Raw genomic sequence first — 15,408 nt, 5'->3', positions numbered from 1 at the left:
ACAGAATCGCGGAGAAGGAGGCTGAGACCCAGAGAGCCGAAGGGATTTGCCCAGAGGCAGAGCCGGGAGGCGGCAGAGCTCAGATTCATGCCCAGCACCCAAGTCCTAAGTGTGAGCCATTCTGTTTGGGGGGCCGCCTCTCTGCTGCCTCTCCCCCAGCTCTTTCCCCAGCCGGCTGTCCCCGCACACACCACACTGTGCTGTGCAGCTGCTTACTGGTCTTTCTCCCGGACTGGAGGGCGGTCAGCCTCAGGGAGGACCTGTCTTTCAGGTTCACCTCTGACCCAGGACTTGGCACATAGGAGGTGTTAGTAGCCAATTCGTTGATGAGGCACACGACGGTAGCCGGGAAGTTTGCTGTGAGTGCTGCCTACAGAACGCGACGACAGCCCCCAAGACCTGGGCCAGCCCCCGCACCGCTCCGCTCCCAGCCGGCATGTGCCCAGCAGGCACGATCGGCCAGCACCCCCACACCCGCGTGCACTGATCCTGCCCACTCAAAACCGAGACAATGGGCACCTGCCAACAAGTGTTTTGTGCCTTTGGGCAGGAAATGAACGTAGCCAGAATTCCCAGAGACGAACCGTCCACTTCCGGCGGTCCATCTGCCAGCCCACGGGATGGATGTGCTTTGGGAGTGGCTGACCGTCCAAACCAAGGGTATTTCTGGCCCCGGCAGGTGGCAGGGGGACTATAGCAGTGCCCGTTGCCAAGAAGAACCGCCATTCAAGCACTCACTGAGAGCCTCTGGGCCCCAGATCAGGATAGACTGTTCGTTTTTCTCTGCATTTGCATCAAAAGCTTTCAAAAATTAAGTAGTTGGAGAGCGAGCTCAATTCAGACTGACTCATGGCAGCAGACTGAGCCAGAAAATGGCCTCATGAACCAAGAAAATCAGTTCTGTTTCAGTTTATTTATGCATTTATTCTCCTCTTCGTTCCAAAAGGATTTGAGGGGAATTAATTAGAGGCATTCCATATTATCTCTGCCCCGTGGCTCCGGGCAGGTAGTCAGCGAGACATCTGAGATGAGCCAGCCCACCTGTCGGCGTATTCAGTCTGTACACGGAAGCCTGCCGGGCGTGCTGCGCTCTGGGTCCTGGGGTGCGTGCATCCACTCGGCCTGGCTCCCCCATCCACGCTCCATCTGTAAGCTGGCTCCATTCATTCACCTTCCCTGTATCTCCAAGACGCAAGGGATCGTGGCAGCCAAGGCGGATGACAGAAAGAAGGAGCACTGGACCTGGAGTCTGGAAGCCTGAGTTCAAATCCAGGCTCTGCTTGTTACTCTCTGGGTGCCCTGAGGCTAGTCACCCACCTTGGAGCAGGGTACCAAGGCCTCTCGGGCTGGTCCTGGGATTTAATAACTACTATTTATTTATTTATTTATTTATTTATTTATCTTTAATCTTTTTTTTAATGTTTATTTTTCAGAGAGAGCGCGTGAGTGGGGGAGGGGCAGAGAGGGGGGGTGACACAGAATCGGAAGCAGGCCCCAAGCTCTGAGCTGTCAGCACAGAGCCCGACGCGGGGCTCGAACTCACGAGCCGTGACATCCTGACCTGAGCCGAAGTCAGAAGCTTAACCGACTGAGCCACCCAGGCACCCCTAATGGCTCCTATTTATTGAACACTTACGATGCTAAAAGCACTTGGCATGTTCTCTCTCCTTTCATGTATGAGTGGCACTAAGCTGTTAGTGCTGTGTTTTGCCTGTGAAGAGGTTGAAGGCAGGGACTGTGTCATGTCCTCCTCTCCTGTGTCACCAGCACCTGGCACGGGACTTGGTGCAGGGAAGGGGTCCAGTCATGTGCATATGGCAGCCCCGGGGCTCAACTCTACCCCACTGCTGGCCTTTTGATATAGCAGATGTGACCACACAGTGCTTGGCACACGGTGGGCCCTTAGGAAGTAAGAACTCCTTTCTCCCTCTTTCCATTAGTTTATCCACGTGGATTTTTCCAAGGCTGTAACACACGCTGCTTCTGACCTCGCTCTAGGACAGTAACGTCTTCGGATGGCAGCTCCCAGGGGAGGAATGATTCAGCAGAACGTGGGATTGTTTGCTGCCTTCGTCCAAACGAATGGGGTCTTCCTGCCAGGCTCGGCTGCAGATTAGGCCCCTGGCTCCCTTGGAAAGGCATTTGCATCCTCCTGGGGATGCAGACACCCTTAACTTTGGTGGTTGCCACCTGCTAAAATGCATTTATTCACACACAGAACCTGGGTTGTCATGGTTGTGTGAAGAAGGCAAGGATTGGAGGGCTTGCTCTCGCTTGGGGCCCGGCCTCCCTGCTCCACCGTCAACCCACGGGGCAGAGCCCCAGCTCCTCCCACAGACTGGCCACCAGCCCCTACGAGATGAGTCCTCTTACCTTTCCGGGGCCTCCAGAAACCAACCCGTCTCCCCAGCCTGGCTTTCCTACCGCCTGGTCTAGCCATTTGTAGACCTGCTTTCCTCCTCCTACCTGTGTGGGGAATGAGGAGGGGTAGCTCTATGAAAAGCCCTAGAAGGGTCTGCTAACAACTGCCCAGCAGGCCACTGTTCTCCACACCACAGGGTTAAGATCAGGGGCTCAGGGTCAGAAAGCCCTGGGTTCAGATTTTGCCTCCACTACCAACTTTGTGACCATGTGCAGAGTACATAAATCCTTCAAGCCTTCCTTGTGAGTAAGAGCTAATGCTACCCACCTCATGGTGATGTATCGAGAAAACAGCACATAGGAGGCACCTAGCACGAGCCTGGCACATAGTAAATGCTTGCTAACTGGCTATGGTTACGGTCGGTGGTTTGAGCCTCGAAAGCATTAAAACATTGTAAGGGGCACTTAACACTCCAGGCCATCATAGTTCGACGATCCAGGGGCATCTCACAGCGTCCTCTTGGGGTCGGTCAGCAAGGCCTTCATTCTTCCATCCCATGAACACCAGAAAGTACAGACTCCTACGCGCAGGTTCCGAGGGATTGTTTGGAATCGCCTGGTTCAGACCTCTACACAAACGGGATCTCCTTGGCATCATCCGTCAGAGGTGCCTACCAGCCTCTGCTTACTTGCTTCTGGTGACAGGAAGCTTACTACTCTGCCCAGGAGTGGTTAGGAACTTAGGAATGGGTCGACTTCATCTGCGCATCCGTGGCTTGTGGGCGGCGGGACATCGGGCTCTGCCCCAGGGCATCTGTTCAGGCTGCTTGTGCTCAGATGTCATCCAGAGTGGCCGCTGGCACCACGATGGAGCCCCGAGCGCTGCAGCAGCACCTGGGCGGCCAGCACATCCCCAGGTCTGTTCCTAGGCTTTTCAGAAACATGATTGTGTCCGCTTTGCACCCAGAGCTGATCGGAGTCCCATTAAGCCAACTCACAAGAGACAGCGCTGGGAACTGAATGCTGATTCATTAGGCTCACCAATAATTGTCACCCTCAAGCAGATGGAGCAGCTGTCCCTGCTCGCTGCCCAATCTCCTGGGAAAACAGATTCTCTGCCAGAATTTCTATGGTGAGCACAGGGATGGGGAGGGGACGGTCTCTGGGAATGTTCCTTTTCCTGGCCATGATCAGCCCTGATGACCATCCCAATCTCATGGGCCAGATCGGCCCTCTAGTGGCCATTCCCAGTTTCCTTCCCCCACCCCCGCCACCCCAGGCCTCCCCTCAGAATTTTGTATAAATAGGTCCTGTGTATGAGTCCTGCTTAATAACAACGGAAGAATCCAGACGATGTGCAGCGAGGGAGCACTCGTGGGGGGGGGGGGGGTGTGGATTCCATCCAAGGAAGAAAACACCCCAAGTCCCACTGATTTACATATTAATTGACCGTCTCGGTTCACAGCACTCTGTAATGGAAACTCTTGGGGTTTTCCCCTGTATCTAAGATGTCCGTGATCATCAAGGCTGCTTAGCCAGTATCCTCAAACTGCTGTCTTTTAGAAAACAGCCAGGCCCGCTTTGCAGCAGAAGATTAAAACGTTCCTACCTGTGGGGTCAGTGTGTCCCCCATACTTGGCGATTTAATGACAGGGTCTGAGATTTGAGGCCCCTGTCCCTGCCCCCCCCCAACACAGCGTGTCCCCATGTGAACTCTGACCTTTCAGGTCTCTCGAGGGTTCTCCATTATTCTTTATTTCTTCCATCTTTTGTCGACTCATTTTCTCAGACATCCATTTATTAATTTATGCAAATCCACATCTCCTTCCTCAAAGGACTTGCAGGACTTCTCAGCAAATACAGCCTCAAACGCAGAAACTCAGGGTTAAATGTAAAACATTGGGAGCACAAAACCGGGCACCTGTGAATAGGGACCTGAGCCAATCCGGAAGTTCGGATGCAGGGGAGCAGGGCCCGGCACCGGAGGAGGCTCAGACCCTGCCGCCAGGCCTGGATCTGAATACCAGCTCAGCAAAGAGGCGCGTGCACTTAGTCCCTGTGCCTCAGTCCCCTCGCCTGTGAAACGGGTCTAGTAGGACTAGATTAAGGGGGGTGATATACGTAAAGCACTTAGCAGAATGGCTGGCCAGTAGTTGGCATTCGGTAACCACGAGTTTTGTCGCTGTTACTGTTATAAGTTCTCCTGTGATGACCCAGTTGCGGTATCTGAGCTGTGAATAAGGCCACAACTGCCTGTCTCTCACTTCCGTGGGGGGACGTGGAGATGCCAGCTGCACAGGTAACGAGACCCTCTGTTTCACCCTCACTTCCTCTGTCTGAGAGCAGCTTATCTTCGCCTTTGGGGAGCTGGGCGCACAGGTTCAGAGCCTCAAACGTCTCTACCTTTGCCTCGCTAGGAAGGTCACGACTGCAAGTTACAAACCGGCACCATGAGGGCAGTGTCGTGGTTGGGAATAATCTTCCCAAGGTGCCTCCTGGTGATGGGGAGGGTTGGAGCAGGGGCTTCTTCGGAAACTCGGTCTGGAGATCATGATCTCTTGAGCTTTCCCGAGCAGCTGGGTACTTGGGAGACTGTTAATCAGGCGACACGTCCCCAGCTGCATTTCCGTTTGTCATCTGGCACTTGCCGGAGACTGAGGCTTCAGGGACTGTTGTTGAGCCTGGATCACCGGCTTACAGAGCAGTGGAGAACATGGTTTTGGGTTCGGCCGGCCACATTCTTCTGCTGAAGTTTGATAGAGAACAGTTTCATCTCGAAAACAAGAAAGCATCTTTCCAAGATGGGGAGCCGGGAAGGGAGCTGAGGCGCGTTGAGTACCTACTGTGTGCCAGGTGGGAACAGAACCCATCTCAGTGTTAAGGTGTGGGCATTACTACACCTGGAAATGCAGGTATTGCATTTTCTCTTTTTAAGGATGGGGAGCCAGAAGCCCAGAGAGGTTAAGTGACTTGTCCAAGGGCCCACAGCTAGTAATCTGGGGTTACACACAGCAAAGCTGGGATGCTAACGCAGGTGAATCCTACTCTAAACCTTTTCCCGTGAACGCATCTCTTATGCTTCTTCTGATGATAAGCTTGCCGCCCTCAAGTTGCCCGATAGTCTGGCTAAGAGAATAGATGCCAGCCTTAAAACATAAATAACAGTACCAGATGCCACATCGCAAGGGCCTAAGCATGAAGCAGTTCAGAGCAGAGAGCCTTTCCTTCCAGATGGCAGGGACGGCTTCAGGGAGCAGGTGGCGGGCCTCAAAGAAAAAAATGAGCCTTGAAAGGCTGTGAGGAAGACAGGACGCCTCAGATCCCAGGACTGGCAATAGCAAAGATCCCCAGGTAGGAAGCTGAACGGTCAGGGGAGGGCAGGCGGCCGGATCCCGGGTTTCTCTGGGAAGTTGGGAGAAGTAAGGCTGGAGAGGTGAGCAGGGTCCAGAACTCAGGGAACTGACCTGTCGAATGGGACCCGGATGCAGGCTCCGCGTTGAGGCTTTGGTATTGGTGCTTCTTTTCCTTGCTGCGTTTTTGTGTCCGTCGGTCAGCAGAGACCTGCTGAGGACCTCCCATGTGCCATGACCTGCACAGGGCTCAGGGGCCGAGGTCAGCCAGACCGCAGCCCCACCCGGCGAGATCTTGGATGAGACGGGACCTCCCTTCCAACCACACTCCCTCCCCATCCTTCAGCATCCCCGCCTGTGGCTGCACCAACCTGCCCCTTTGCGTGGCCTGGAGGCCTCTTTCCTCTGCTTCCCCAGGCCTGGGGCCGGGTGAACTGCACCACGTGAAGCCAGCTGACCGAGTGCCCTTCATGCCAGACCCTTCCCATGTAGTGTCACCAACCATCCCAGCCAGCCTGGGAGAGGGAGACGTGTTATCGCTGGTGCTCAAGAGAACAGGCTCAGAGAACCCAGGGAACTTGTCCACAGTCACACAGATGTAAGTGAAGACTCCCCCAGCGGTCCTCTCTCTACCGCCCACAGGGACCCTTGACTCGTCCCTTTAATTTTTCAGCTGAGCATTTCCAGGAAGTCCCTGGAGTAGTGCCGGGTCCTGTAGATACATTTGTGGGCACCACAGTACCATCTTGTGGTGACTTTCAGAGGGGCCACACATTTCACAGGGAAAGGGCTCCTCCATGCCCAGTGATGGGTGGGTTCCAGCAAATGCTGGCCCAGGAGGGTCTACAGTCTGCCTTCCATTGAGGGCTGGTGCAAAGCCGAGCGGTTGCTCCTCCTTCGCGAGAAATTCGCATGCCGCCCAGTTACATCCTTTTTGTTGGCATTTATTAGGTACCGAAGATACAAAGGGAAGGAACTACCAAACAGTGAATACCTACTGTAACAGGGGTTTCCAGACCCCATCCCATGGAGCCTTCCCAACAGCCCTGCAAGTGAGGGATTCTCAGGCCACTTTCCAGATGAGGACATGGGCACATGGAGAGGTGCTCTCTAGTCCCGACCCCCATAGCCGGACAGCACAGGGCCAGCCTCAGACCCCTGCTTACACGCTATCTGAGCAAAAGCTCTGCTCATCCAGACACGAATGGACTTTCTGGCAGCAGCTGCCAGAAATGGGCTACTATTTCAGTGACCTTGTGCTTTTCAAATGAAAATCAGGAGGAAATGGTCTGATGAAGAATTTCTTGTAAGAAAAGAGAAAGAAAGAAAAATTGGATCCCGTCAGGGACAAGTCCCCTTTTTTGAAAATGACCAAAACTATACACAAGCAGGGTGGTGTGGCGCATTTTAAAAATGCAAGGGAACTCAGATGGGGTTGTTTCTGAGAATTCCACGGCATCCCAGAGGACACTGAGAGGCCCCTGCCACGTGGCAGACTCATATGGAGAAATCATTGGCAGAGAGGAGGAAGACCAAGTTCATGATGTGTCGTTACCTGTGAACTGGGATTAGCCTAAAAGGTCCGTGGATGCACACTCATGCTCACAGAGATGTTCAAAGACGCAGGCTGCGGCTGGGTCTTGGCCGTTCCACAGTCCGGGGCTCTGCTGTTTGGCAGGCCACTCATTCAAAGAGATGGCGGGGTTTGTCACACAGAATTATTGCCACCAGCAGGTTGATCAACGCTGTCTTCCCTGACTCTTCCTCACCAGCAATCATTGTGCTATTCATTTCGAAATGGAACAAAGAGTTGTAAAGCAGCACTCCTAAAAATAAAGGAAATTTCCAGAGATGAGAAACAAGGAGGAAGCAGAAACAGGGAGGAAGAGTAAGCATGTGCCCTGACTGGAGAGAGAAAAAAAAAAGTTTCTTTGGGGAATTCAGAGACACGGGATAAGGTATCACTGGGATTTAGGGGTCATGATTATACTACCTGCAGGATCCAGGAACCCCCAGGTCAAAAACCTGACACCAGACTACTCTGGAGAAAATAGGTCCTCAATCCAGGCCACATGTAAGACCAGCTTAAAGATGAGCCCATGATCCAGACTTCTGAAATGCACAAGGAAAAGCCCAACCATGTGGGAAAGTCACAGAAACAACAAACACCAGGAATAGACCCTCAGTCTTTGACAGAATGGTTTGAAGGAGCACCCTCTGAAAAAATAAGTAGGTTTACAATTATTAAAGACCTAAATTAAAACATTATAAATAAGGCAAAAGAAGACGACACTGGTGGGGGTGGGGAAAGACAGGGAAATTTGACAATAAATCAAATGAAACTTCTAGAAGTGAAAAACCAAGGTCATTGGGATGACCTTAGTTGGATGAGTTAAATAGCAGATTAGATAAAGCTGGAGAGAGAGATCGTGAATTGGAAATTTTGATGTGAAGAAATTACCGACAGTGCACCATGGAGAGGTAAGGAGCCAAGAGATGGAGAGGGAAGTTAAGAGCTTACCAGTTGCCTAATACCAGCTCCAAAAGAAGAGAAAAGGGGAGAGATGCAGTTTGTTGGCTGATAATTTTCCAGAATTGATTCCTGAGATTCAAGAAGCATGTTTGAGCAGCTTAACTATCTCACCCACACCCACCATAGTCAGATTGTAGAACTGCCAGGATGAAGAGAAGACTTTAAAAGGGAAGAAGAAAAAGATTGCTTACAAAGAAAGAGCGACTAGACTGTGGAGACCTCACAAAACAACAATAGAAGCCAGAGAAGAAAGAAAAAGAACGGTCGTATCATTCAAGAGAAAAGAGCACAGATATTTTCAAACTGAGCACTTTTACCTGTAACAGACTTTTGCTGCAATAACCACCCAAGGATCTACTTCAGAAAGCAGTGAATGGGGCACTTGGCTGGCTCAGTCTGTAGAACACGCGACTCTCCATCTCAGGGTTGAGTTCAAGCCCCACATTGAGTTCAGAGCTTATATAAAAATTAATTATTTAAAAACAAACAAACAGGGGCCCCTGGGTGGCTCAGTCAGTTAAGCATCCGACTTCGGCTCAGGTCGTGATCTCACAGTTCGTGGGTTTGATCCCCGCGTCGGGCTCTGTGTTGACAGCTGGGAGCCTGGAGCCTGCTTTGGATTCTGTGTCTCCGGCTCTCTCTGCCCCTCCCCCGCTCACACTCGCTCTCCCTCTTGCTCTCAAAAATATTAAAAAAATTTTTTTAATAAAATAAGCTCACACAGATACATCTCAGCATCCTGGCCTGTGAGTCCCTAAGCTCCCACTTGGCTGAAAACTGTTTCTGAGCTGTCACCAGCTGACATGCAGAACGGACTGTCATTCGGTCAGCTGGCTCTTCCGTCTTCACGATAGCAGACATCACATATGACGTGATCTATTTCCCTCACATGGAACCGCACCCACCAGTTGCTTTATCCTGGTCGAGAGCGGCGAGAGTTCGGGCAGGTTCATTTCCAGGGCCCCGGGATGCTCGTGCCAGCCTTATCACTTTGCACAGCCAAGTCAAAGGCGGGATGCAGGTTTACTCCTTCTCTAAAGAATTCATCCTGGATCCTTACAGTATATCCAGACGGGCTCCCCGAAGCGATTCTTTCCAGTGTGAACCTCATTCCTGGGGACGGTCAGAGCTTCCCTTTTCCAGTCCCTTCCTGCCCAGCCACCCATCTCCCTCCCTGTCCATTTGGCTGCTTCCATCTGTGTGTTTATAGTGTGCGTGTGTGTATATCTTTGGAGTGGATTTTGTTCGTGTTCGACGCAGTTCATATCATTTCCTTCAAGGTCTGTTTTCTGGACCCGTGGTTGGGAGATAATTTCCTCCTTCGTTTCCCGCCTTATCTCTCCCTGCACACATGGACCCCCTGCCAGGAGGGAGAAAATGCTTCTTTTTTTGCTTCTCAGGTTTGAGATCCTTTGGTCTTTGCAGCCCAGGAGAATCTCATTATTGACAACGTGATAGGCATGGGGGAGCGTGTGATGTCGCCTTTCCAGCCGCTTGATGAGATTTCTGCGAACTCTTAGGGGGGCGCTGTTTGGAAATACCTGGAGAGCCCTGCAGAGGCCTGCCTCACTTTGAGCAAGCCCGCTGTGTGGGGGCACCTGGGGGGCTCAGTCGGTTAAGCGTCTGACCTGGGCTCGGGTCATGATCTCACGGTTCGTGAGTTCCAGCCCCGTGTCGGGCTCTGTGCTGACAACACGGAGCCTGCTTGGGATTCTCTCTCTCTGCCCTTCCCCTGGTTTCCCCCTCTCTCTCTCTCGCAAAAGAAATAAGTGAACTTTTTTTTAAAAAAAGTGTCCTGTAGAAAGCTTCCCATCAGGAGCCCAGTGCGACCTACCAGAAGCGTGAGAAGAGTAATTGACAGGATATACACTGATTGACCTAATTTCCGGTTGATAGAGGATGGTTCATGACAAAGTGAATATACTTGACTCTCTTGAACCATACGCTTAAAGATGGGTAGATGGTGGAGTTTATGTTCCATGTGTCTTATCACCATGAAAAACTCTGTTTAAAGAAAAGTAGCTGAGGAAGCGGTTGACCATAGCTCACAGCCCTTCAGCTGCTTCCTGCAGAGGCTCTGCTCCGAGGGGCCGGTGCTGCTGTTTCCTGCCACCATCTGACCCACGCCGCTGAGCCACAGCAGTGCCTGCCGCTAGTGTCTCTATACGCGGCCAGGCCGTCTGCACAGACAGGGCCTCGCACACCCCATTCCCCCCACCACCCCCCCGCCCCGATTACCAAACTGACCGTGTGGGGAGAACGTGGAGTTGACCCCACGGACCGAGCCGCGTGCCCCGAACACAAGGCCTGACACCAGCGCTGGGAAATCAATATTATTATCAATATTATCAATTATCAGTATTACTACCTTCTCTATCTCCCTCTGACAGATGAGGCAGCTGAGAATCCGCATTATTAAATAACTGACCTCCGTTCAGGCAGCGGTGAGGCCAGGATTCGAACACGGGTTTCTCTCACGCCGCAAGCCAGGCGGCTCTCCCCGGGCAGGTGATTCCCAACCCTCTTGAGCCCAGGGGCCCTTTCTAATGGCGCCCGTCTTCACAGACCCGCCCACAGCAGTGGTCGTATCTTCAGTGTCTCCTGGCTGAGGAGATACGGAATGGCCAAGAGCTGTCATCACCAGGAATTCTGTGAGTCAGCACAGCATCTGCCTACAGTCTTAAAATGACGACACCTGATGTGTGTGTTTTGTGAGGCTGTCTCTCTCTCTCTCTCTCTCTCTCTCTCTTTTTTTAATTTTACAGGTGGGAGGGACAGAGGGAGAGAGACAGAAATGTTAAGCAGGCTCCATGCTCGAGCCTGGCACGGGGCTCGATCCCATGACTGTGAGGTCATGGGCTGAGCTGAAGTCAAGCATCAGACGCTTAACTGACTGAGCCACCCAGGCGCCCCCATGTGAGGCATTTAATTGGCCAACGGTGGTTGGTGCTTGTGCAGTGTCTTAGGCCCTCGGAGTCGCTCTGGACCTTTGCCCCCAGAGATTGGGCACCCCTGAGCTGCACCAGGAATTAGATGAAGGGGCTGGACACCCTGAGTCTTTTGTAGGCCAAGACACAAGGGAGTTTCTAAATACAGCTGACGTCAGGTTCTTCTTAGGCGGGGAGGCGGGTTACTCTGAGCCTGTGGATCGTGCTGAGGCCAGGGGAGGGAGACTGAGGCAGCGTTAGCTTTAGAAGGACCACTCACTATTCTGCCCCGTTGCAGCCTGCAGTCATGCTCAGTAGCATCCGTCCCCCAGAACACGGCTCTAGAAATGAGCCACTGAAAGGCTGAGAACAGTAAAGACATTTCCGTTTGCTTTCACCTCGGTTAGCACTCTTCGTTTGCTTTTATCCAGTCTTCAGAGATCCCCAACCGTAGCTGCCGGGAAGAAATTGTGCCAGGAGAGAACAAAGAAAAGGAAAAGAGGAAATACCCTCTGTGCCTGTATCCTCAACACGAAGGGTTCATACTGCTGAGTTGTGCTGCTAACTTTCATTCGTTCTGCAGATACCTGTTGAGCACAGCTTCTGTGCCAGGCGCTGTTCCAGGCACTGGGGGCTCACGAGAGAGCACAAAGAGCCCATCTCAGCCCTTGGGGAGCCCGTGTGCTAATGAGAGACAGACTAGAAGTGAGGTTTTTATTTTTACTTATTTTTATTTTTTATTTTTAAAGTTTGTGTACTTAGAATAAGTAAGCGAGAAAAAAGAAAGTGAGAGAGAAACAGAGAGAGTCAGAGTGTGAGTGGGAAAGGGGCAGAGAGAGAGGGAGACACAGAATGTGAAGCAGGCTCCAGGCTCCGAGCTGCCAGCACAGAGCCCGATGCGGGGCTTGAACCCACAAACTGTGAGATCATGACCTGAGCTGAAGTCGGACGTTTAACCGGCCAAACCACCCAGGCGCCCCAAGAAATGAGGTTTTTAAAAGTAAAGCAGGTAGGAAGTCAGGTAGTCTTAAGTGCAATGGAGAAAAAGAAATCGGAGAAGGGAGGTGGGGCCCATGGGGTGGTGGGTGCGTTTGTCTACTCTGAGGGGGTGGCAGTTAGGTGAAGAGGGGAGGGAAGTAGGGAGGTGCAGATATTAGAGGGAAGAGCATTCGGGAAGAGGGAACGGCAAGGCCAGTGTGGCTGGAGGGGAGTCAGCAAGGCGGAAGCATGGGGAAGGTCACTTGGGCCTTTGGGAGCTGTCACAATGACTTGGCTCCAGGTCAAGTCGTTGTGGCTCCAGGGGACATGGGTCCCACAGGACAGTTTTGAGCACAGGAGTGAAATGATCTGACTTTCCTGCAGTATAGTTTACCTACCACAGAATCCCCCATTCTGAGTATACGACTCAGTGATTTTTAGTCAATGTACAGAGTCGTGCAGCCATCACCGCCACCCGATTCTAGAACATTTCCATCACCCCCGAAAGATGCCTTGTGCCTAAGACTTGCTTTTAAAGGGATCACTTGGGCTCCCATGTTAAGAATAAACATGAGGTGGAAACGAACAAAGTATGGGAAGGAAATGTTTTTGCCGCACCTGCGAGTGACAGAAAGGACTAGAAGCAGGGAGGTAAGACATGACTGGCAAAGCTCTTCTTTCTGAACTCCTGGAGGCTCAGAGCCTCCTTCTCGCCAGAGTTATAACAGGGTGGAGGGCCTCCAGCTTTAACAAAGCAGGATATTAGTATCATACAGAAAACTTTAAATGTTAGAAAGCCTGCGTCCCCTGACTGGAGAGTCACTGAACGCATGTTGGATCCCTGCCCTCCTTTATATTAAAAGTCTGACTATTTGGGTTTTTTTTCTTTTTTCTAATGTTTATTTATTTTTGACAGAGAGAGAGAGAGAGAGACAAAGCATGAGTGGGGGAGGGGCAGAAAGAGAGGGAGACACAGAATCCAAAGCAGGCTCCAGGCTCTGAGCTGTCTGCACAGAGCCCGATGAGAGGCTCGAACTCATGAACCGCGAGATCATGACCTGAGCCGAAGTCGGACGCTCCAACGACTGAGCCACCCAGGCGCCCCTGGGGGTTTTTTAATGTTTTATTTTATTTTTGAGTGAGAGAGCATGTGCACACAAAAGGGGAGGGAGAGAGAGGGGGACAGAGGATCTGAAGCAGGTTCCGTGCTGACGGCAGTGAGCCCGAGGTGGGGCTCGAACTCACGAACGATGAGATCACGGAGCCGAAGTCGGACGTTCAACCGACTGAGCCACCCAGGCGCCCCAGAAGTCTATTTGTAAAGCCAGAGAACTATCTTCATACCGTAAAAATTCGCAAGAGAAGCAGAGGTTGCGAGAGGAGTAAATCCAAACGTGTTTCAGCAAACATTCATTGTCCCTGCAGCAAAAAGGCAGTGAAGACACGACTTGACCCTCGAATAGTTCCTGAGTGAGGATTTTCTCTGTTTTACCTGGAAGCATGAAATCTGCTGGTGTTACAGGCTTTGGGGCTGAGCAATGACATTTGACGTGTTTTCCTGTGCAGCATCTCCTATAGCAGCCAGCGGCCTCTTTCTCCTCGCCCCAGGTTTCCCTCCTGGACCGTCCCCGTTCCCAGGAACGGGCAGGTGGTGAGGGCCTGGCGTAGAGGGTTTACCTTGGGTGGGTCTGAAGTTATCCTTGCCGACTTCCCTTAGCTAACGCCTGCGCCTTACCGGGGGCCTGCCATGCCACGCGGCTCGCCACCAAGTTTGCAGCCCCGCAGAGAGCAAAACCTCTTTATTTACTTATTATTTTTTTGCTTCTCAAACTTCTTTATTTATTTTTTATTTTTTACGAATATAATGTATTGTCAAATTGGCTTCCATACAACACCCAGTGCTCATCCCAACAGGTGCCCGCCTCCCTGCCCATCACCCATTTTCCCCTCTCCCCCACCCCCCAACCACCCTCGGTTTGTTCTCTGTATTTAAGAGTCTCTTATGGTTTGCCTCCCTCCCTCTCTGTTTGTAACTTTTTTTCCCCCTTCCCTTCCCCCGTGGCCTCTGTTAAGTTTCTCGAGATCCACATATGAGTGGAAACATAGGATATCTGTCCTTCTCTGACTGACTTATTTCACTTAGCATAATACCCCCCAGTTCCAGCCACGTTGCTGCAAATGGCATGTTTTCATTCTTTCTCATTGCCAAGTAGTATTCCATTGTATATATAAACCACACCTTCTTTTTCCATTCATCAGTTGATGGACATTTGGGCCCGTCCCATAATTTGGCTATTGTTGAAACGCGAGCAAACCCTCTTTAAAGAAGGAAAGGAGCACGCCTGGATGCGGCATCAGTCTGAGGACGAAGTAAATGTGTTTCCAGCTCACTGCCCACCCTGACTTGATTTGGCCGCATCCGCGACTGTCTTATGAAGTTCAACTACCAGTCTCAGTTCAAGGTCACGGGGAACTAGCTTTTTTGGCTTTTCCTAACAGTTGTCTTGTAGCCTCTTCCAGGATCGGCCGCCCACCAGGAATGCCGCCTTACCGCTGCTGGCCACAAGGGGTCCCAGCCCTCGGGGGAAGGCGAGATTCTGTAGGGCGGAGCAGGTGCCTTGAGCGGCCAGCCCCCAGAGAGAGCTGCAGAGCTCCGGCCCTGGGTCCACAACCGTGTGGCACTGTGGGAGCAACGATAACCCACGTGCGATCACTGTGCTTCGTGTCGTTAGTGCAAACAGCACAGAGCACGGCCCCAAGGACCCGCGCGGTCTGGGTTCTGGTCCCAGCTTTATTCTCACTACCTGCATGACCTTGGGGGCATCCCATCCCCTCTGAGACTCAGTTTCCTCATCTGCCAAGGGAAGGGGTTAGAATAAAGTCCCGTTCTCCACAGCCTTGCCAGCAATGTAAGTACCCAAAATAGCCCTTCTCTCGAGGGGCGCCTGCTTCCTGCCCAGCACATGCTTACCCAGCTCACTGAAGTTTTAAGTCCTTCTGCCAGATTGTCATCTCCCTGGAAGCAGAAGGAGTGAAATGAGAATTCTGTGCCATGGCATCTTTTGACGTCAGAGCCAGAAGAGCACTTGGTACCACAGGGGTTCCCAAACACCTGTTAGCCTGGAACCCTTTATTCAGACCAACGCCGACGTGGAATCCCAAACAGGAGACAGTTGGAAGCACTCTGGTTAGAAACTGGAGCCCAGGGGCACCGGGGTGGCTCAGTCGGTTGAGTGTCCAACTCTGGCTCAGGTCGTGA

At 52.0% G+C, this 15,408-nt stretch overlaps 1 protein-coding gene across 15 annotated transcripts in view; it reads left to right on the top strand.

Moving 5' to 3' along the window:
* Positions 1-15,408, top strand: part of TMCO4 (transmembrane and coiled-coil domains 4) — a 93,261-nt gene that overhangs the window by 60,976 nt on the left and 16,877 nt on the right. For 2 of the 15 annotated variants that reach the window (XR_003970926.1, XM_030325919.1), the window contains one exon: positions 272-1,412. The exons of 10 other annotated variants lie outside the window; for them this stretch is intronic. Coding sequence is in view for 3 of the 5 variants with exons in the window: in XM_030325919.1 (XP_030181779.1) it covers positions 272-312 (41 nt within the window). In the remaining 2 variants the exon portion in view is untranslated. Of the gene's footprint in view, positions 1-4; positions 112-271; positions 1,413-1,940; positions 7,627-15,408 lie in introns of those variants that run through there. 3 more of the 15 variants (XM_030325917.1, XR_003970925.1, XM_030325918.2) reach the window with 3 other exon arrangements.

Source organism: Lynx canadensis, chromosome C1, assembly GCF_007474595.2.
Source record: "Lynx canadensis isolate LIC74 chromosome C1, mLynCan4.pri.v2, whole genome shotgun sequence".
NCBI lineage: Eukaryota > Metazoa > Chordata > Mammalia > Carnivora > Felidae > Lynx > Lynx canadensis.
Note: the sequence above shows the minus strand (reverse complement) of the source record. Positions and strands in the feature narration are given on the sequence as shown.